This window comes from Crocodylus siamensis, chromosome 5 (genome assembly GCF_052110815.1).
Source record: "Crocodylus siamensis isolate JL-2025a chromosome 5, ASM5211081v1, whole genome shotgun sequence".
Lineage (NCBI taxonomy): Eukaryota > Metazoa > Chordata > Crocodylia > Crocodylidae > Crocodylus > Crocodylus siamensis.
The window spans coordinates 45374764-45398586 of record NC_143399.1 but is presented as its reverse complement, the minus strand read 5'-3'; the positions used below and the strand labels follow the sequence as shown (position 1 = coordinate 45398586).

General features: G+C 45.8%; 1 protein-coding gene across 3 annotated transcripts in view; it reads right to left on the bottom strand.

Annotated features, from left to right (window-relative positions):
* The window catches only part of RXRG (retinoid X receptor gamma), a 121369-nt gene that overhangs the window by 7259 nt on the left and 90287 nt on the right, over positions 1 to 23823 (bottom strand). For all 3 annotated transcript variants that reach the window (XM_090049103.1, XM_090049104.1, XM_090049102.1), the window contains exons 3-6: positions 18267 to 18411; positions 17355 to 17534; positions 6586 to 6746; positions 2357 to 2486 (exon numbers count right to left, since the gene is read on the bottom strand). In XM_090049103.1, coding sequence (XP_089905229.1) covers positions 2357 to 2486; positions 6586 to 6746; positions 17355 to 17534; positions 18267 to 18411 — 616 coding nt within the window. The remainder of the gene's footprint in view (positions 1 to 2356; positions 2487 to 6585; positions 6747 to 17354; positions 17535 to 18266; positions 18412 to 23823) is intronic.

Below are 23823 nucleotides of genomic sequence, written 5' to 3'. Positions count from 1 at the left end.
GATAGCCAACATGGCTTTGTTGCGGGTAGGTCTTCCCTGACCAATCTCATTTCATTCTATGACCAGATGATGCATCACCCGGACAAAGGAGAAAGGGTTGATGTCATATATTTAGACTTCAAAAAAGCCTTTGGCCTGGTCTCCCATGATATCCTCATGGGAGAACTGGGGAACTGTGACCTTAACAACCTTATGGTCTGATGGCTGGGGAGCTGGCTCTGTGGTCAGACCCAGAGAGTGATGGTTGATGGAACCATATCAACATGGAGCATGGTGACAAGTGGCACCCCACAGGGCTCTGTACTTGGACCACTACTCTTTATAAATACATTAAACTATCTGGATTATGGTGTCAGAAGCGGACTGGCTAAGTTCGCTGACAGCACCAAATTACAAGGAAGTGTAGCCACGCTAGAGGATAGGCTGGCGATTGAAGCCAACCTGGACAGGCTTGCAAAGTAGGCAGATCAAAACCTGATGGCATTCAGCACAGAGAAATGCAAGGTGCTTCACCTCAGAAGAAACAACCCACACCACACTTATAGGCTTGGCAGTGCTATGGTCACTAGCACCATGACTGAAAGAGACTTGGGGGTCATGATTGACCACAAAATGAACGTCAGCCACCAATGCAGTGCCATAGCCAGCAAAGCAAACAAAACTGTGGCTTGCATCTACTGATACATATCAAGCATGACCCAGGAAGTCATCCTCCCACTTTACTCGGCATTGGTGAGGCCGCAGCTGGAGTACTGCATTCAGTTCTGGGCTCTGCACTTCATAAAGGATATGGAGAAGCTTGAGGGAGTTCAGAGGAGAGCTACCGGCATGATTAGAGGACATGAGGGTAGGTTTTTATGGGCACCTAAAAAAAAAAACCTCCTGGATGCCTATCTTGCTGGGAACATATGAACCCAGCTGACTTCCTGCCCCTTGGGCAGAGGGCTGGACCCAACGATCTTGCGAGGCCTCTTCCAGTCCTGATGTCTATGAAATCTGTATGTCTATGACCCATATCTCATGAGCCCCTCAGGTCTCACCCTACAGACAAGTAAAACGTGTTTTAAATGAAAGGTTAATAGAACATAGAAAGCCTGAGTCATCCTCAAGTCGTAGGGGTGTGCAAAGCTTCAGGTGGTGTTTTGATCTGGAGGAGATTCGGCCCGATTCTGTGACTGAATCTCCGAATCCAAATCGAATCAGAGGACCAATTTAAAGGTCCGAATCAAATCAAAGTTCTCCAAATCTTTGGACGAGATTCAGAGAGCTTTGATGATTTGGGCAATCTCTGCTGGCTGCAGCAGGGAGCTGCAGCTGACTCCGAGCTGGTAAGTACTAGGGGATGGGGAGGGGACCATGGGGGGGACCCCTGCCAGCCCCCCCCTCCAATTCCTGCCCCTGCCAGCCCCAGCTCGGTACTTTAAAAAGAGCCCTGGTGCTCACTGGGTGCTGCTAGGTGGGGGACAATCCCTGTTGCCCCTCACTGCATGGGGGGCTCTGCATGAGCCCCTGACCCCACCCCTCACTTCCCCAGCCTCCCCACAGGTGCCCTGCCTGGACCAGCTCCAGCTCTTTAAGAAAAAAACAAAAACAAACAAAAAACAAACAAAACAAGAAAAGCCCCAGGACTCACCGCTCCTGCCGTGGCCTCAGGGCTTCGGGGGGGGGGGGGGGCTGTGGAAAAGCCCCACACATGATGCAGGGCAGCAGGGATCATTACTTGCCAGCAGGAGCCATCCAGGGGGTTTCTCAGTGCACCCACTGAGTAGGGGCTTTTTTTAAAAACAATAGCCAGGAGCCGGGCTGGCCTGGCTGATTCAGAGATTCAGCTGAATTGAACTGGGACAGTGATTTGAATCACCGAATTGAATCACTGTCCCCTGAATCAATGGAATCCGAATCTGAAGCGAATACTAGCTGCTTCGTGCAGGGCTATCAAGTAGCAGCACAGGACAGCAGTACTCCCATTCTAATGGGCTTTGACCTAGGTCTTTTGTATTTATCTTGAATACCTCAGAAGTGCTCACAAAGCCTGCATCAGTAACCCCCAAAAGAGGCCTAAGCTCAGTTTTCACTAGTCTGTTAAGCTGCAAGCTTGGCTCATCATGCACTTAGCCCCTGTTGTATTCTGGACTTGTTAACATAGCCATAATAGCTTAATCTTCTGGGACTCACCACAGTAACTGTGCTGAGACGTGTTATTTCTAAAACCTCTAGCACGGCATCCACATTAGAACACCCCTGGCTCCCAATAAATCAGTTGACACCATCTCCATGTCAATAAGCAGCAAAGAAGGGATAATCCATGATTAAGATCACAATAGCATTCAGGCAGGCAGGGAGCCAAAAGTTTTACCTGCACGAAGAAGAATCACTTGGTCTTCCAGCGTTAGGTTTGAGAAGTGGGGGATTCGCTTGGCCCATTCAACTAGTGTGAAGAGCTGCTTGTCAGCTGCATGACATATGTTAGTGACAGGGTCATTCGTCTAAAGGAGGAATAGCGTAAAACAGGAAGGGAGGAAAAGAGAGAACATGCCATTGAGAATTTCAGCTCAGTAAGAACCAGCAACAATTATCTTCCGCCTAGAAGATGAATATCCCACCAGGCGATAGTATATAATATTAAATCTACCATTTAAAAGAACTGCACTATTTGAAGCCATACAGTTCCCTTTCATTCTTCTGGAATGCACTTCTGCAGGTTCAAATCTAGACAATTTATTATGTACCCAGTCCTCATTTTCCCTGCTTTTATCTACGGTATGTTGCATGGTGTTTCTGGTTCTGTACCTTGTAGTCACGTGCAGTAACTTTGGGAAATCCTTAAGTAAACACCCTATGAATGCAGGGGGCTGGACAAGATGGCTGAAGAGGCCCCTTTCAGTCCTGTATTCCTATTACAGTCAATGGCAACTTGTTCCTGTTTGTTCAATGTCCTCGGTCAAATGATTCAAAGTCTCTGTCCAATTCCTACTGCAGTGGTCACATCACAAAGCTATGGCAGTTTTGTTCCTACTCAGGAAAATCAGGCAATAAATTCAGAGCTCTCTAACATCATCTCATACACCCTCACGGCTGCTGAAGTAATGGGACCCTGGGCTCCAAGCTCTGCCGTGCACACACTAGCAGAAGACTCTAGAGCTGTAACTAGACTTCAGAAAGGTCATCTACCAATTAAAACAGCAGAGGTGGTGTCAGAAGACAGGAAAATAATTCACACAACTATTTTTAATGTTATTTTTACAAACCAGCTGGTCAAAAAAGGTGGGTTTTTTAAAAAGAAAGTGTTCAAATTAGCCTTTGGACTTTCAATGCAAAATATCATTGGAAAAAAAAATCTGATAAATGGCCAGTCCTACTAAACACCTTGACAACCATAACAGCTCACTAGAGGTTAGAAGTTCCTTCTCCATCCTCTGCTGAGACTTCCAGGATTAATTAGCAATTACTTTGTTTTGATTGTGGGCTGCCACTGACTGGTTTCCCTTTCTTCTCCCTAGCGTTGGTTCCTTAATGGAAAAACAACAGTTGACCGTACTTTAAACTTAGTTTGCCGGGGCAAGCCCACCAACCGTCAACCACAAAAATCAGAAGGTCAGGCTGCACAAGGGAACTCACTCCTACCCCAGTCCAGGAACAGGGATCTTTTAGGAGTGCAGGGAAGCCTAGGGCGTCTGATGGCAGGCTCACTTGCCTATACACAAATGCCAGGAGCCTCGGCAACAAACAGGAGGAACTGGCCCTTCTGCTAAACAGAACTGACTACCATCTCATAGGGATAAACAGAGACCTGGTGGGATTTCACCTGAAACTGGACCACAGGTATAGATTGCTATACCTTGTACAGGAGAGATTGTGCTGCAAGAAAGGGTGGGGGCGTAGCTCTCTATGTGAAGGAGCAGTACACTTCACTACAGCGGAGATTGGCAACCAAGGAGGGTGACTTGAGACCCTCTGGGTAAGAATATAGGGGGAACGTAGTAAAGGGGATACAAGTGGTACGAGTCTACAACAGACCTCCTAATTAGAAGTAAGAACTTGACCACAAAGTCGCTATGGAACTGACTGAGGCTGTATGCTTTCGGTGCATGGTTGTCAGGAGCAAAATTCAACTACCCTGACATCTCATGGAAAGGGCACTCAGCCAAATCCAGATCGGTGGCAATGCTTCTTCACATGCATTGATGAGCTCTATTTGTCTCAAGAAGTCTACAAGCTGACAAGAGGCAAGGCACTCCTGGACCTGGTACTGGTCAAAGGGGACGATTTAGTGAGCGACCTAAGAATTGAAGGGAAGCTGGGAAACAGTGGCCATGAGTTGATTACTTTCTTTATCCACCACAAAGCTGGCAAGTCAATCAGCAATGCAGAAGTCCTCGATTTTAGGAAACCCAACTTTCACAAGCTCCAGAGATTAGTAGTCAAGGGCCTGAGAGGCCATGATCCGACAGGGAGGGGAGTCCATGAGCCCATAGAAAAAGAAGCAAAAAAGGACTGGACAATCCCCTGGGCTCACTAGGGAACTCATGGACCTCTTGTGTCTAAAGAGAGAAACTTATAAAGGATGGAAGATGGGAAACACCACCAAGGAAGAGTATTCAGCACTGGCTCACACCCATAGAGAGTGAACTAGGAAAGCCAAGGCTGAAACTGAGCTCAAACTGGCTACACAAATCAAGGACAATAAAAAGTCCAGATATGTGGGAAGTTGGGGAAAAAACAAGGGCAACACTGGACCCTGACTAAACCAAATAGGGCAGCTCATAACCAACACCCAGGAAAAAGCAAATCTCCTTAACAATTATTTTGCATCAGTCTTCCACCAGCCCAAGGGGCTCACCCTGCCTGACAAGATGCAGGATCACCAGGAACAGGATGAACATACACCTATCATTGGTGTGGATCTTGTGAGGGAGCACCTTGAGAGGCTGGACACCCACAAATCAGCTGGCCCAGATGGAATGCAGCCAAGAGTGCTAAAGGAACTGACTGGCATCATGGCGTGGCCAATGGTAAGGTTATTCAAGAACTCATGGTGCTCGGGCTGAAGATTGGAAGAAGGACAATGTGATGCCTATTTTCAAGAAAGGGTGAAAGGAAGATCCGGGGAACTACAGGCCCAGCAGTTTGACCTCAATCTCTGGAAAGATCTTGGAAAAAATAATCAAGGAAACAATTAACAACAGAGGTTAACAGAAGGCAACGCTCTGAGAGAGCGCCAACATAGCTTTGTTGCAGGTAGGCCTTGCCTGACCAATCTCATTTCCTTCTATGACCAGGCGATGCATCACCTGGACAAAGGAGAAGATGTTGAGCCAATATGTTTGGACTTCAAGAAAGCCTTTGATCTGGTGTCCCATGATGTCCTCATGGTAAAGTTGGGGAACTGAGGCCTCAACAACCTAACGGTCCAATGGCTGGGGAACGGGCTCCGTGGATGGACCCAGAGAGTGACAGTCGATGAAACTGAAATCAGCATGGCGCAAGATGATGAGTGGTGTCCCCCAGGGCTCCATTCTCAGACCTGTACTCTTCAATCCATTTATAAGTGATCTAGACTCCGGTGTCAGAAGTGGACTGACTATGTTCACTGACAACACCAAACTATGGGGAAGTGTGGTCACCCTAGAGGACAAGCTGGTGATTCAGGTTGACCTCAACAGGCTTGCAAGGTGGATGGATCAAAACCTGATGGTGTTCGACATGGAGGTTGCAAGGTGTTCCACCTCAGGAGAAACAATCCAAAAAACCACATTTATAGGCTCGGCAGTGCTACCGTAGTTAGCACCATGACTGAAAGAGACTTGGGGGTCATCGACTCATCACAAGATGAACATGAGCCACCAATGCAATACCGCATCAGGCAAAGCAAACAAAAAACTCTGGTCTGCATCTACTGATGCATCTGAAGCAAGACCCAGGAAGTCATCCTCCCACTTTACTCGGCCTTGGTGAGTCCACAGCTGCAATACTGTATCCAATTCTGGGCTCCGCAATTCAGAAAGGATGTGGAGAAACGTAAGAGGGTCCAGAGGAGAGCCACACACACATGATCAGAGGACAAGAGATCAGGCCTTGTGAGGAGAGGCTAAGAGCCATGGGACTCTTCAGCCTGGAAAAGTGTAGGCTCAAGGGTGGTGGCAGCTTATAAGTACATAAGGGGTGTGCATCAGGAACTGGAAGAACATCTGTTCACCAGAGCACCCCAAGGGAAGACAAGGCCCAATGGTCACAAACTCCTGAAAGACCGTTTTAGAGTGGACATAGGGAAAAACCTCTTTACTGTCCAAGTCCCCGGGGCCTGGAATAGACTCCCCCCAGAGGTGATGCAAGTGCCTACTCTGGACACTTTCAAGAAACATTTGGATGCCTTTCTTGCTGGGATCATTTGATCCCAGCTGACTTCCTGCCTCTTGGGGAGGGAGCTGGACCTGATGATCTTGTGGATCCCCTGCCAGCCCTAATGTCTATGAATTTATGTTCCATACTACTGATTTTAAATGCACAGTGGGACATTCTCATCTTTGTAAGTGGGTTCTGTAAAACTACCCAGCATGCAGACACTAATTCTATGCTGCTGCTTACCGAGTTCTCAGCATTCATGTCACTGTACGATTCAGTCTTTGGTTCAACAGCTAATTCAGCTTCTAAAATCCTTTCCACAGGCATGTCCTCATTACTACTGCTCGTGGACTCGGCCTCATTCTCGCTCCTCTCTCGGCTTCTCTGCCGCTCCTCTTGCACAGCTGGAAGACAGGAGAACATGCCTCTGTACCATGTAGGATGCTGGCACCAGACTGCTTCCCCATCTTTCAAGCTCATTGCACATGAAGGACAGACTGATCCCCTCTTCTCTGGGATCAGAGCACAGAAAACCCTGCCCACTATTCAGAGCATGGTTGATGGTAAGGATAGAAATATAAAAAGGTGGGCATCAGATGCTAGCCACTGTTGACCTGGTAATTCAGCAGCAAACATTATTGGCCTAATTCATCACAGCCCTGTACTTTGTGCACATGTATACCAATGCAAAGATGAGTGCAAAATGGTACCATTCTGACACCTGGGGCATGCACCAATTTAAAATGGCTTTGGGTATGGCAAGGCAGAAAGGAATCAGGCCCTTTTGATGGGAAAAAGGAATAGCATAATAAAGCAGGGTAACCAGGGCAGATGCTCCAGGTACCAACTCAGTGGGGAGGTAGAAAAATAGAAGCTGCTGCTGCCACAGCTGCACATCTACACTGGAAGCAGAAGACCAGCCAGATCCTGCCACTGCCTCTGTATTGCAGCTGCCCCAGGTACCCAGCTGCCTTGTTATGACTCTGGAGAAAAAACAGGTGTGGGTTGAGGGCCTGAACAGAAAACATGTTTATACTGATGTAGTCATCATTATAGCACCACAAAAATGTAGTAAAGATGCTGTAGCTCACTAAAACGGAGGTAACTTTACACAATTTGATGAAGAATTATTTTTGGCCATCAATCATCTTACTCCAGAGTTTCCTTTTGCTCAAGACAAACAGGTTATGTGGTCTTCTGTTACCTGGAGGCAAGACACAGAACTAGTAGCCTATACTATAGTCTGCTACCCAAGGATGAGCTTCATGTCTGTATGTCTATACACTGGCCACAGTGTAATTTACACTGAGGTACCAACCGCCCCAATGTAAATGATATAACAGTATGTGATCTTATGTCCATGCCCTTGGTATGCCAAACCCAGATCACTCTGGGTTTTGGTTTTGCCAATTTTTAATCCAAGTGCGATTTGGATTAAAATTTCATTTTTATCTGAACACTCAGAATTGTTGATTTTTGCTTAATCTTGTCTATGCAAGTGAGGAAAAGGGAAGAGTTCCAAAAAATGATTCAATTTTTGGGCATCTCTGTTCCCTAGAACATTACATGGTCATGACCCCTTGGAAAAAAAGAAAAAAGAAATCAACCTAGGAAACTGAAATATGAGCCATCATTTTAAGAGGCATGCTGGTATTCTTGCCTGGCAGTGCGAGTGCACTGGCCTGCAACCCCCAATCAAGCAAAAGCAGAAGAAAATAGAAGATGACACATTTCCAAATGTCAAGGATTCAATGAGGAAGTTTGTCTAGGTAGCTGTACCAGTTTGTTGTAGTGCAATGCAGCAGTTTTCACTTGTGCTGTTACTGGTACCAATACAAATTCAACTTGCTCATCTCTTTCTCTATGGATTTAGATTGCCTCAAACCATCTTTTCCCTCAGGACCATCTCAACACCCATCACCTGTTTCACCTTGCAATTTACACTGTCCTCCCAGCTAGCAAGTAGTAGTGTGCTTAAATTAAGTCCCCAGAACTGAAAAGCTGTCTCTGGGGTGTCAAAATGAACCCTGGGTCTGGCCATCCCTGCAATGTGAAGGTGTTCAGCTACAGATCCAAGATCTATGACTAACGGAGAGTCTCTGCTAAGAGAAAATGTCACCTAGAGGCATCTGAGGAAGTTTATTTCTCAACTGTTACACCATCTCACAGACATACTGTACTACCACAGATTCTCAACTTGTACTTCAGGGACCGCAAGTACTCAGAAAGAGACCAGCAAATAGTAATGGGAATGGAGAAAGCAAAGGGTTAGGAAGAAGATGGTACATAAACATAATGGCCTGCTTTGTTCACCAGTCTGCCCCCTCCCATTATGAAAGTCTGTATCCTGTTCTGCAAGCTGACAGCTACCAGACATGTGGATGTACTGTTCTACAGTGGAGGAACACCTCTGCAGATGAAATACTCTGGTCAGGCACAAGCGTAAGAAATTGTCCCATCATCTTTGCTTAGGATTTAAAACACAGGGGTCCAATTCTCTGTTCTGCCAAAGACTTCAGGAATGACCTTGGACAAGTCACCTATTTACCACTGTGTCAATTAGCATGGTGGGACGCTAGCACTCACATGCTTCAAAAGGACTACACTGGAGTCTCCGTTGCTGAAACAGTGATGGGGAGTAAAAGTAACTTTGAGAGACAAGTAGAAGGGCAACGAAAACTTTATAGAACCAAAGTATCATGACTGAGTCTTGAATAAATGCCAGGGTTAGCTTTTTATTTTATTTTGGGCCATGCCTACTGTTAGTTACAGCCAGTTCAACATCAGCAATGAAACTCTGAACCTGCTGGGCCTCTGGAGTAAGTCCAATGGGAACATGGAGTAGTTCCACGGCTGTGTTCCAAGTCAGTCCAAAGTGAGAGATGATTCTGGGTGGAAACTAGGCAAAACTTGCCTCCTCCCTCTCCCCCACCCCTGGTAAGGTTTCAAAACTTCCACAGCTTTGGGAAATTTACAGAGCAGAAACAGGATGAATGGGACACTGATTTTTGCTACTCTGTAACTTTCCTAAAGTCAAACTTTTGAAAATTTGGAGTGGGAAAAAAGACACAAAACAGTGAAAAACCCCCAGTAACTCTTTTTTTTTAAATGTGGCAAAAGAGGAAGAAATGGGGGAAGAATGGGAGGGGGAAGATGACACTATTTTTTTTAGCAGCATATATAGAATTCGAATACCATATAATTTAAGTGTTAATATATATTTTAGTGACAATTTTAAAAGTCTTTTCCTGTTTTAATTTTGCAAAATGAAAACAAGTTTTGAATTTATTTCATTTTATTTTTGTAAAACATTTTCTTCGTTTTTTCAGCCACCTCTGGTTATTATTTCTAAATTGATTCTCTAACTACAGATATGCAGAATGAGGGTTTTTTCTGATATTCCACACCCCTTATAGGTAAAGGGAGATGCAAATAAATAGTGCTTTTACAAGGGGATTGAAGGATCTGGTTTGTTTCCGTGTGTTTACACTTAGGGTTATTTTCTATCACATCTGCCCAGATGCATCAATTCTGATCACAGCTTAAATCTGACACCACCTAATTCAATGTGTCAGGAGAGAGGTCCTTGGAAGCATCTAAAAGTATTTTATATGTAAAGGGAAATGTTTTCCTAAGGTCATTTCCAACTAAGTGCCTGATAATGCTAGAATCTTTTTACTAGTGAGGGACAATCCTCAGAAAGATTCATTGGACAATGCGGTTTTGAAAGACACCCCAGATTTCAGATGCTCATCCAAGCCTTATCCAAACTTTCTGCTTTTCTTGGCCCTGAATAATCAGGCTAAGAAATACATTTCTCATGGTATTTTGAGATCTCAGCTGAGCCCTGGATGCTCAGAAATGCACAGGTCTTTTTGGATAAAGGAGTTTTAAAAATAAACTTTAAGAAACGTTCAAAACAATTTTAGAGCTACAGATTCAGCCTGTGTGAAATAGCTGTCAGTGGAGCTATTGCTAGCTGTATTAGCTGAGGATCTGGCCCTGAAAGGCCATGGTCTAAATTTCAGAAAAAGTTTTCATCAGTTATTATTTAGATCTTTCTATCTTCGGTACTAATGTACCCCTGGCTCCCCTGGGCACCCAAGTACCTTACAGTCACTAATGCAGCAAGCCTCACCAATGTCCATTGTTGTACTGCTATTCCCATTTTACAAATGGGGCCCTGGCACACAGACACACAAAGTGACTTGTCTGAGGTCAGACAGGAAGTCTGTGGTAGAGCAGAGAACTGAACCCAGCTCTCTCAGGGTCTGTGGGTAGTCTTGCCTAGTGTTTAGGCTGTTGGAGGATGGCAGGAGGCAAGTTACAGGCCTGATTACAAGGCAGAAATCAGGGACCAAGTTACTGGATCCAAAGAAAAATCCAGAGGCTGAGTACAAAACAGGCTGGCTCAAGTTTCAAGAGGCCGAGAACAAGTTACCAAATCCAGAGGGAAATGCAGAGTCCAACACACACGTAGGGTCAGTGTTGAAGAATCAGATGCCTAAGTTACCAGATGGAAGGGAAAAATCCACAAGCCAGAGTTCAAGAACAGAGCCAAGCAGGGTCAGGCACCAGGAAAGCCAGAGAGCACAGGAACAGAGGGGCTTACTGAATAGCCTGGCTGACATGGAGTCCATTCCCACAGCTGGAGCTAAATGGGGAAGCAGCTCTCCCAGCAGCTAATCAGGAGGCCCAGACAGCAGAGCATTAGTTGGGTTTGGGCTGCCAGTCAAAACTCCAGGCAGATGTGACCCACAAGGCAATTACCCTACCTGGGCTGCCTGTTAGGGTCCCTGACAGGGTCCAGGCTAACATCACACTTCCCCCTCCTAGGAAGGCATCAGCTCTTCCTACTCTTCAGACCAGAGGCAGGCCATATCTATTAAAAACCTTCATCTCTGTCCTAGGACCTTTCAGGTAAAGTTGGTCTGTAGATCAGTCCAGCCTTGCTGGTCATCTTTTCCCCTGCCGCTAGAAACCTGACCCTCATCATTTATGAGTCACACAGGATGTCTTGCGGAGTAGGAATGACAACCTACTCTCAACAATGCAGGCTGTAACCACTGGGCTGTCCTTTGTCTTAAGTCAGGATTTTACCTATAACCTTTTCTGAGTTACATCTGGTGCTGCCTATTGGTCTTAGTCACCTGTTGCCTCATCTCCTAACTACACCTGAGCTGAGAATAGCCTATGGATCCTGACCAACCAGCCATTCTCTTTCCTTATCCTGCCTGAGAACCACTGCCAAGTGCACAACTGCTGGCATGAGCTCAACACTGCCCCTGCCTTAGCAGTACCTAGTGCCCAACTTCCCCCACAAGCTCTTTAGGGTAAAATCCACCTATGTGCCTATAAGGCCTCCCTGCACAACCATAGTTCAATTAATAAGTAATGCAAATGAAAGGATCTGAGAGTTTGGGCCAAGTCCTGGTCAACTCCATCCACAGCTTCCAGTTCCACAACAAAACTATTTATTACTGTTTTATGGGAACTTTCCACTGACCCATTAGAATTTGCATCTGGGTTCTTTGGGGCCTTTTGTTCAAGTTCTTCCTATTTTGTTATTGCTATGAATTTTTCTGAAGCCTTGGTGCAAGCGCTAGAGCAATCTCAGGTCCTATGGAGAGTGGTTCTTGTGCAGGCTGTCTTTGCAGAGATCCTGGTGTTTAAATTATCATGATTTTATAAGAAAGCAGCATCAATGTCTAGCTCTTTGAAATCACTTCACACCCAGTTGGAACTGAGAACTGGGCTGGGAATTAGGTTTCGACTCCCAGTTGGTGTTTTGTAACCTCCTGCTGGCTGAGCCTGCACTAAGCTCTTGGAACAGAACGTCATTAACATTTGTCACAAGCAGAGAGACCTAAAAGTCCAGTCAAACCTCAGTCTCAGCTGTGCTCTAAGGAAACCTTCTAGCGTTAGGATTTGACTCTTAGCATGGGGAACTGGGGAGGGAGAGGGGACTGTTCTGCATGTTCCCTGAGGGTGTGAAGTACCCCAAAAGGGATGGAGTTGTGCCACCAGCAGCACCTTTGTATCTTCTCAGCCAACTGCCCAAGGACAGGTTCAGCAAGGATGCACCACCCAAATAAGGGGCACAGGTAGCTAATGGACAGAGGCAATGAACAGGGATGACTACCACAGCAGCAGGTCTTCATTCATGTCCCAGATTCACTCCCCTTTCCCACCTCCTCCACATCATGCAGAGCTAGGAAAGCCGAAGTAGCAGTAAGCTTCCCATCAGTAGGGAAGAGGTTTCCTGTCTCAGAGCTGTACCATCACTGCCAGCTTTCTGGATGGGTTGAGGGGAGTGGAGATAACCTACAGGACCTGACCGACTTACTAGCCATTCTCTTTCCTAATGCTGCCTGAGAGCCACAGCCAATGGCATAACTGCTGGGGTGAGCCCAATATAGCTCCTGCCCTAGCAGTACCCATCTCCCAACTTCCTCATCCACTTCTGTGAGGCCTTTCTGTTACTCAAGGCAGAGGGAAACTAAGGCTATTTCTACAATGCCATCACAATTCTTTCCACAGCAGTTACTGCAAAGTACAGGAGACATAACTGCGCTAGCTCAGATACTGGCAACAGCTTGTGTGGGGAGGCATGGCACAATGTGGGCCAATTCAGTGCTGTCCAGCTTGAGTGGCCAGAGACTGCATGCAATGTGGGCCACGATCTCTGGAGTCATGAGCTCTTGGGCTTCAGGCCACGTGACCCCTCCATTGCCATGCAAGCAGGACCCGGGCGCTTGCAGTCTCTCTCACCCAAACCCAAGGGCAGGTGCAGGAAGCAGAAGCTGGGGAGGGATAGAGGCCAGGGACTTCAGTGGCAGCAGCAGCAGCAGTGGAGGGGTGGCAGCTGGGCAAAAGCCTGCAGGCTGCAAGTTGGGTGCGAGTTGGACACCTCTGTGTTAATTTATCCAGCTTCTCAAAAGATTTTGTAGCCTCTGCTGGCTCTGTCTTGCCACAACTAGACTGCATCTGTTACCTAGATGAACTTGGATACAGCTACACTCTCCATGGCTATGATTACAATATAGATACACCTAACTATTAGGTCCATCAGTGATACTCATCCTTGACATCAGGGATGAAAGGAGGCTGAAATGGTCAGACAGGATATCATCATAAAGGCTGCAATCACTGAGGACAAAGACCCAAGACAGGAAGAGAACAGGGAGACAAGCAGTTGGGAAAGGGGCAGTCACTGTATTCTAATGGACCAAAAGGAAAAAAGAGGCAAAAATTACATCTGATGCAAGACTTCCATGACTAGATGGCAGGGGGGTTGGACTAAATGACCCAAGGTCCCCTCCAATCCTATGATTCTATATTGCTCCCAGTCACTTGTGCAACACTGTATATACCCCATATAGCTTGGTCTTTTCCTTTTACCAGAAGGCACCCTGTGAAGTTGACCTGCTGTTCACAACTCCTTTAAAAGGCACTCATCTTTACTGTTGACAGGGAACTCCTGAAGACAGAATGGAGGGAAGTCCTCCTACAAAGAGAGCCATTAGAGCAAAAGCTGACTTGTGCTGTTCAATAGCTCTGAAGAAATACAGGGCAACTTGAATCACTTTCCAAAGCAGTAGCAGGAAGCCCCTGCTCCTGAACTATTCACATCTTCAGACACAAGCTCAGGACCAGAGAGAAGGGTCCTTCAGAGCAAAAGCAAAGAGTTTTCACTTCTTCTGTTTAAAAAGGGAAACACAAATAAAGTATACAAAAATGCAGACACTCCCACGGTCACATCCTCAGCAAAAACAGAGCAGCATGGCTTGCCGTGTCCTTCACCTAGTAATGGACTCACCTTTACACTTGCAACTGCAGACATAGTGTGTATTTGTTTTAAAATGTGCATAGAGAAGTAATCAAACAAACATCAGCGCTCTCTCAAAGCTATGAAAGCCTGAAAGAACAGCCTACTCCTCTCTCTCCTGTACTCAGATGCCCAACTACTAGCACCTGCCATTCACTCAAGAGGTCCTCCGAGTATGCAGCAGAATGGAAGTGTGCACTTACTGATGCCCATCTACAGGCTGCCTGTTTGAGCAGCTAGAGGCTTTGAAGCTAAAAGCCTCCTTTCTTTCCCCAAAGTGCAGCAAACAGCACCGTGCTGCTGGCTGAAAACAAAACACATAGTGAATGGATGCTGGCTAAAGACCCCATCCAAAGCCCATGAAAGGCAATGATAATCTTTGCACTGACTTCAGTAAACTTTGGATCAAGGCCTTTATTAGGATATTTGACTAAAGACTGGTTTTAGCCTGGCTGCAGGTCTGGTATGCAAGGTTGGGTATGTTATGGCATGAATCCTCCCCCCTAGCAGGCACACACTCTAGCTCAGTTACAGTTCCTGCTCTCCTAGAGACCACGGTGCAAACCACAGCACACAGCATTCCCCAGGACAAGTGGCCTGAGGGCTGGTGTAGGACCAAATACATTACTTGTGTGGTACGCGTGGCAACAGTTGTGCACCCCCCAAATGCTCAAGGTTGGAATCCTCCTGTGGCAGTGCGGCTCCATCATCCCCAATATGGCTCAGTGCCCAACAGGATCAGCCACCCCAAGGGTCCAGCTGTGCCTCAGCCCTGCTATACTTCCAGCAGCCACAGCCACCATCCTCCCAACATCTAAGCAAGGGCAGGCCTTAGTCCCCAGCTCTCCCTAACTCTAGCTACCGATGTCCCAGAACACATAGCCTGCCTGCTTCACCTCACAATTCTTTCAATTAGCCTCAGTAATTCACTTATTAATCCCTCAGAGCACCCAGTTAGTAGCTCCACTCACTCTGCACCTTGTACCCACGGTAACTCTTTCGCTGCCTCAAACTGATTGACCCATCACCCCGATTCCCTGTCATGTGGGCTGGTGCACTGTGTAATGAATTCTTGGCCCTAATGATTTCTTCACTACACCTGCCATTTTCCTGACCTCTTTGCATAGTTAATTCCCTGCCTAATTATTCAGCTGTACCTGATTAATTCCTTAACTGTTTGTTTGATCCTCTACTGCATTAGCGATGTTCTGCTCAACTGACTGACCCATTGCACAATTGATTTGCTGCCTAGTTGATGAATTAAGCCACTGCTTTAGTGGTTTCTCTTCTCAAGTCATTGGGAGCAAGTCAGCGGGGTGATAAACCAATCAGATCAAGGATCACAATGCCCATTCTCTGCTGTATGGTTTCATTGTTTCACTTCACCCTTCCTTTCCCTTTCTTCCTCATCTTCCCCTTTGCTCCTCCGGTGGGCTTCATCTCCCCTACAAACCCACATTCCACAAATTCTAGCCGCATCTGGCCTGTCCTGGCCACTCCTTCCAGCCCTGCCCTTCCACACCTGACACCGCCCCAACATCAGTTCCCGTCTATTAGCTCCTGCCTTGACAACCCTCCCTCCAGTCCCTTCTGGGCCTTCAGTCCATCAGTGCCATCCATAAGCTCATCTCCCACTGTCTCATTGAATCCCTCCCCCTGCAGCCATGCTCTCCAACCACAATCCTCCATTCACATCCTTTCCTTCCCTCCTCACCCCCCCGCCATGCTCCCAAGTCATCCCCAGCATACAGTGATTAGGGGTGCTAGACTTCTCCCTTCCTTGTTAATTTTGCTCCCATATTCCTTTCCATCTCCTTTTGCTTTAGCTCTAAAACTTCCTGGAAATGGTCAAACTCATGGTTCTGGCATAAGCATCCTGGGACCAGCATGAACACACCTGCTGCTGATCAGACCACACTCCCACACTGTCCTGCACTAGAGGCAGAGACACACAGTACAACACAGATTTCAGCATTTGCTATACATCTGCTGAGGATTATTGAGTTACACTTTGATCCACCAGGAAGGTGGCAGGCAGGATTTGATGGAAGTTCAGCAGCTGGGACCCTGTAAAGGTTTGAACCATGATGTATACAGACAAAGGGGCAGCATTTCTTTGAACTGTGCAGCTCCCATCCAGCTTGGGAATGCTTGGCCACACAACTTTACTGTGGCAACCATGTACCCTGGAGCTGGATTTCCCAGTGCTGTGAAATGCACAAGAGGAAAGAAACCTCGGTGAGGGGTATTGTCATAATGTGTTTCTATCTATGTAAATCTCCCCATACTTAACATCGTGTTGAGCCCCACTGTTATAGAAAAGCTGATGCTTTTGGCAAAGCACTTTCTACTTCGAGAAAGGCAGGGGCAGAGCAAGCACATTCAGTACTCTGGGCAGCAGGTTGTCGGTAGGGACAGATATACCAACCGCTAGGGATGGGGAGTGAGAGGGAAGGGAAAAGGAAGGGAAGCTGTACCTGCCTGGGCTCTCTGAAGACTGAAGGTAGCAGCTGCTGCTACCTCCACTGCTGCCATAGCAATATTTGCTCTGGCAGCAGCAGCCCTATGGTGCAGGCTTCCTGGGAGCTGCCCGGTTCCCCATTTGCTCCTTCCACTCCAGATATGCTTGTGAGTGCAGGGATGCACCTGCTAAGGCAAGAACTCCCAGGCTAGGGAGAGAGGCACCATGCCATTCATCTCCCTTGCCCCCTGCCGACAAATGCATTGTTTCTATGGCTAGGCAGCACGGGGCCTTCCCTGCTGTACCAAAGATTTCCAAGGAGATTCTGTTGCCTGCTTATAACTGGCACCCAGGGCTAGTGCCCCACTCACCTCCCCCACCTAGTTACGCTACTGCACAAAAAAGGGGAGTCGGAAATCTTTAGAAATCCAAAGTAGCCTTCAGCTGTTACAACAGTTGGGGGGGAGGGTGGCCTCTGAACTGCAGAATCATCAGCTCTAACAGAGGTGAGGCTACCTTTGCCTACCCAGTATGGCCTGGGGCTGAGAAAAAGATATGTCTATTGACTGTATAGAAACTCTAGTGAAAAAAAAATATCCAGAGCCGTTAGTGTGGAGTTCAACAAGCTCCATTTCCTTGTAGGCAATAGAGATTTAAAGTTCTCAGACCATCCTACAGCAAGCTTAGGTGTATTTATACATTCGCCTCTCCCATGCCACATACCTTCTCTCTTCATACCCATAGCTAGACATTTCTGATAACGGCAGTACTGGCAGCGGTTACGCTGACGCTTGTCTATTAGGCAGTCTTTATTATCGCGGCATGTGTAGATAAGGTCCTTTCTTATTGTCCTCTTGAAGAAACCTTTACAGCCCTCACAGCTGTATACCCCGTAGTGCTTCCCTGAGAACACAAGTAGTCACAGATCAGTACATTTTTCTTGCTTTCCCAAGCCCAAGATGCACATAGCCCAATGTACACTTTAAATAAAATGAATGGGGGAGGTGCTTGAAGGGCACGTGGGGATTTGTATTCAAATCACTAGAATTTTTTGGCCAGCAGAAGTAATTTTGTCAGCCTTGTTCCTCATCCATTTATGTGCATAGTATGAAACCAGCATGCACAGTAGCAGCTTTCAGGGAAAAGATGGGAAGGAAGAGCCAGGGTGCCAGATTAGAGTGGCCATGTATTAGTATCATATGGGAACATGCCATTGGCAAAACAGCAGATCCCGCAGGGCAAAACTGAGGTGCAGTGTCACGAGTTTGGGGGGCTCAAAAGAGACCATAGGGGCAAGGTAGAGGTGTGCTGGCAGAGTGGTCTGGAGGCCACAGAACAGAAATTATGAGAGGCATGGTACATATCAGTACTTAGGCATACTGGCGAAACCCAGGCCAAGACAGAAACAACAGATAGTGCTACTAGTTGGGGACAGAGTGCATGAACAGGGCTGTGTGGAACAAATTTACAAAACAAAACCAGTAAGACCTTTGCATTCATATTCACTAGTCAAATCCCTCAGCAAATGTCTTTAGTATTGATTTGTATGCAAGCACGGCTTTGGAGTAAGGGAAGCAGAGGGAGGGGGCAGGATTCCTTCACTTAATGCTTTCCTAGAGGATGGGATTTTCATACCTGATGATCTGTCCCCACAGATAGCACAGATGTGTTTGGTCAGGGATCCTGGGCTTGTAGATGGATAATTCATGTTTCCAATTCCTGGGAGGCCTGGTAAGGGCTTGATGTCCTCAGAGCTGCTGGTATGGTTCATGACATTGAGCTTTAAAGAGAGTTTCCAAAATGTTTTATCATCATTATTTAGAATTTATAGTGCAGCAGCGCACACAGATGCAGAGCCAGGAACAAGAGCTCTATTTGGAGTAAGACATTCTCTGTTAGAGCTGCTCACAAATTTTGTAGCAAAAGTGTTTTCATAAAAACGAGAAATCACCCTTTTAAAAAAAGTTTATATTGTGAATTTCTCATACAAATCTCACCACATTTTATTACAACTGACCACAGGACAATTCCATTTTACAGCACTTTAAGAGCTTTCAAAAACTTATTTTTATTTTGCATTGGAATACAAACAAAACCTGTAAGTTGTCTTTACTTTGGGAAGGTATCAGAGTCCAGACTCCTCTGAACTGAGCAGAATAGGGACCTGAACAAGGGGTCTCTCATACCCCCACCTAGTTCTCCAAGCACAAGAGTGATAGAGAAACACCCTGTTCTCTCATTAGAAGGGACTTGGGAGGGCTGGGCCCAAATAACTTCCAAGTGAAAGCTTGGTGAAGACAAATAAGGTTCTGCAAAATGTTTCAACTTGTAATGAAATACCAGAGTTCACTAATATCTAACCGGATCCAAAGTGTTCCAAAAAGTTCCAAAATGATCAATTTTTTTTGATCAAATAATGTTTTGGTAAAAATAGGTATCAATAACAACAACAGCAACAATATACATCATGGATGGACAGATGGATAATTAAAATTTTTCAAAATGGATGTACCGTATGTTTTAAGAAAAATAACAGTGAAATAGTTCATGAAGCTTAAACTGAAGATAAGAATTTAATCACAGTCAAAGGGGTGTTACCAAACATCAGGTACTTCTCAGTTACTACCCACGTGCATGTTGTCACCCACAGTAAGTGGAAGCTACACCACAGCGACATACCTTTCTTCACATTTATTCTGAATATATTAGTTGCTAAGGCAGCCAGTTTTACTCAAACGATGTAATCATGTAATCCCAAAAGCAGAATGAACACATTAATTTCAAAGGGCTCCTAGGCATGCAAGTGATTACAATTATAGTTCAAACAAATCTTTTACTATTTGCAGTGTTTTTCTATATGGCCAAGTTCCTGGGGAACTATTTGGCCATAGAATTAAGTGTGCTGTCACTATCAGCATGTGGCTATGTTTCCTTTTTCTTTGCATGAGCAGCTTTCCCAGTTTATTTCCATTTAACATCCAGTGAACTTTTCCGAGAGTGAGACGTTGCATAGCGTTTATATTGGTGACCAAAAGATGCAGAGTTCTTATCTGGAGTACAGGTAAATCTGAAGTACAAGAGTCTATTTCCCAGTACAAAATATCAGGCTTTTATTCAAGTGATGCCTCAAACCCTTCATTCTTCCACACATAAGATCCACTTACCCAAGCTTAGCCTCGGTTAAAATCATTACTAGCCAACTCAACTGGAGTTAAAACTTAGGTTCTCTTTTCACTCAGGCTGGTAATCTACTCATTTTGCAGTGAGGATGCAGGATTAATGTGGTCTGAGACTACTGCTTTATTATGCTGACTAATGCCATCATATTGCTTCCTTGAACCCCCTGTATCTGTCTGCCTCTATCCTTCTGTGGTCTCATATTTTACATTTAGATTGTAAACCATTTGGGATAGGGATCATCTTTTCGCTCCAGGTTCGTACAATGCCTAGCGTAATGAGACCCTGGTTCATGACTGGGTCTCCTGGAGGGATACGGTAAAACTCAATAATAAATCAGTCAAGTGCTGATAGTCTTCCAGTGCCTTCCCACAGTTGCCTCACTGCCTGCCCCAGGCAGAGGTGTTCTCTCACCTTTCACTAGAAAAAGACTCAGAGTGGCTGGCTCAGCTCATTGCAATGTAAGGAACCTTGACATATATCTCTGAAGTCCTAAAGACACAGACCAGCAGAGAACAGTACTACTGAGGACAGAGTACCTTGAACACAGGTTTACATTGTGGCCTCTTGCATTCAGATTAGGCTAGGCATCAAACCAATGACCCAAAAGTCAGCTCTGCAAATGAAGAAGGACCATAGGGCCGTGTCCAGACGAGCACGGATGTGCAGTCTGCAGCACAACATGCTGCACATGCAGGTGTCCCCTGTGCTGCTAATTTGTAGTGTGGGGAGGTTTTCTTGACCCCGGGAACTCCTAGGGCCAAAACAAATCCATGATGAAAAAAGTGGGGTGGCACATGTGGAGGCAGCACATGCCACCCAAAACTGGAGTCTGGCTGGCTAGAGCCATGGTCCAGCTGCTGGCCAGGCTTCCTGCTGTGGCTGAAGCCCCAAGAGACCCCTAGGGCCCCAGGTAAGGCTGCTGAGACCAGCACAGTTGCTAGCTCCAGCCTCTCCTACCCCCATCCAGGGTAACCTCCTGCACACTAGAGCACACATGGCATGGGTGCCCCTGGGGACAAGTAGCAGTGGCACATGGTGTGCTGCTGCTGCTACTTGTCCTGGGAAAAACAAACATTTGCACTTGTCTGGACATGACCTAGGAACATTTAGCACTTGGAGTCTAGTTGAATCCATTACCAACATGAATTCATTTGCAAAAGTCAGATCAATACCACCAGAGCATTCTGGGTGTATCAGAAGCCAGAGCCAAGCACAATAGCATTTCAGACATTCTTTTCAGTTTGCCAAGGTGGGGTTGCTCTTGTAGAGTTGCTTTTAAAGTCCATTTCAGTGGCTCTAGCATGATCTTCTTTTACAGAAAGATAGTTCAACAGGATCAAACTATTTAATATTGAGCAAAAATAGCAAGCGCTACTGAATTCCCTGTATTCTATGAAAGGCTAGAAGATGGGTTTTCAGGGGGTAGGGATATGAAAAGGAGAAATGCAAAGATTTGATGCAAGTTCAGTTATTTTATCAGACCTAGATCCTGTTTCATGTGAGTCCTCTAAACTGAGGGAGGCTTGTTGAGGTAAATGCTCCTTATTTTGGCTTAACTGAGTTTGAAACTCCAGGAAGGTGGGGACCAGAGCCTGAGCCTTGACAGCTTTCAGAAGCATTAAGACCTTTGTAGTTGGCAGGTGTTTGGCAAACAAAGTTAGGCAGAGCTATTGTTTAGAGGGTCCTGGTTTTAAATTAATACCCTTGTTCCCTTTTACATTGTTCTGATGTCTTGTCACACTGTTTTATAAGATATTGTGTTCTCTTATTGCAAGCTGTCATGAGGTTTTGTTGGGATAGGCAGCATATACATCGAATAAATAAATCATTAAATAGCTATACTCTTCTTTACTGCTGATAATACACACACGACAACTAGTTAGGACCCTTCAGTGGATTGGCATTTTTTATATTTACAAGGCCAGAGCTTTTCCCATTCTTAATTTATATACACACACAAATTAAGAATGGGAAAAGCTCTGGCCTGCATCCTGTCACTTGTGATGCCAGTGCATTCTGTCACTGTGCAGGATGCTGAATTAGTAACTGCAGGATTACTTCAGGATGTGACAACAACAGGCTTGTGAAATGCACACTTCAGGGTGACAAGTCAGCTGTGTAAAATGTGTCAAGTATCCAGGGGTCCCAAGTTCTGATGAATGGTAGGCACATATACTCCAAAGAGCAACCCCTCCCTGCTAAACCATCTGCAGGACTTCTTCAGAAAGGTTGATGTCTCTCATATAATCCCCTCTGTAGAGCTGAGCAGGGAGTATTGTAGCTTATCTGCTCTCTTCTGGGTGGGATGCCTGCTGTATCTGTAGATCTTTGTGCATATTGAATGCATAATTCAGTAAGGAAGCAGACAAGCTTCCACAGGAACACAACAGCATGCAGTGTGCTCCAGGCAAGCATGCAGACATGTGTGACAAGCCAACATACCACAGACAAGGGAATTCCCCACTTTCTAACACTGTAGCTGGAATTTAAATCCAGAACATGAACCATTAGTGTGCCCTTGTTGCCAAGAGGGCTAACAGCATACCAGGCTGCATTGGTAGGCGTGTTGCCAGTAGGTCAAGGGAAGTGATTATTCCCCTCGATTCAGCACCAGTGAGGCCACATCTTGAGTACTGTGTTCAGTTTTGGGCCCCCACCATGGAAAGGATGTGGATACATTGGAGAGAGTCCAATGGAGGGCAACAACAATGGTGAGGAGGCTGGGGGACATGACCTGTGAGGAAAGACTGAGGGAACTGGGCTTATTTATTATAGATGAGAGGAGACAGAGGGGATTTAATAGAAGCTTTCAACTACCTGAAGTGGGGGTTCAAAAGAAGATGGAGCTAGACTGTTCTCAGAACGAGGAGCAACAGTCTCAAGTTGCAGCAAGGGAAGTTTAGGTTAGATATTAGGAAGAATTTACTCACTAGAAGGGTAACAAAACACTGGAACAGGTTACCCAGAGAGGTGGTAGTGGAAGCTCCATTTTTGGATGTTTTTAAAACTTAGCTAGACAAAGCTTTGGCTGGGATGATCTAGTAGGGGATGGTCCTCTTTGAGCAGGGGGTTGGACCGGATGACCTCCTGAGGTCCCTCCCAGCCCTAACTTTCTATGATTCTGTGATAAGCCAGGAAACCAGTTAATCCTTAGGAGGCATGGTGTAGGGTTAGAGAAACTGGCACAGAAAGCTGGAGTTTGCACTAAGTGCATAGTCCAGTCCATTGAGATCTTTCAGCAGGATGGGACAGTTTAAATTTTCTCTTAGGAGTTCATAGTTACTCTGCAGGTGGAGGTTCAGGGCCTGTCTTGATTGGTACACTTTGTCTGATTGAGCCACATTCATTTCCCAGCTGCTACCATCAGCTTTTGGGGGTCTACTCTAGACATTTCTCTCTCTGGGCCTGTACTCAACCCACAATCTACCCAGACTTTGTCCCAGTTCCCAGCAGTTCCATAAAGTGACACCAAAACTGCACCTGCCCCAGGAAATTAAGCCAATTGGAAGAGGAAGAAAGGAACTGATCTATGCAGCAAGTTGTGCCAAGTTTCAAAAAGAGCTTTGCCAATAACACAAGTGATGCAGCACTCTTATTGTGGGAGGCTAATAAGGCATGGGTTGCTTAGCAGCTCTTCCAGCTCCTCAGCGCACCTGCATATGGAGTCTGGCACCTTCAGTTAGTGTCCTTTCTGTCAAAAAAACTAGCTTTAATGAAAACGGTTGTTCTGGCAGGCTATTTTGTTGGAAAAGCAACTGGATATTTGTATGCAAAATAGCTTTAAATATTTAATTCTTGGTAAAAAGAAACTATCATAAACCAGGTGTTTTAAAATGAAAAAAATGGTTATTGGATTTGTTTTTGGATGAAAAGAATGAAAGAAAAAGAAAGAAATCAAATTAAAACGTCAATAAAAATGTCAAAAGTATTTTTTAAATTTTGAAAATTTCACCTTAGCCAGCTGTAGATGGGCCAGATCCTGCAGCCCTTGCTCCTATAGTAAACAATGGGA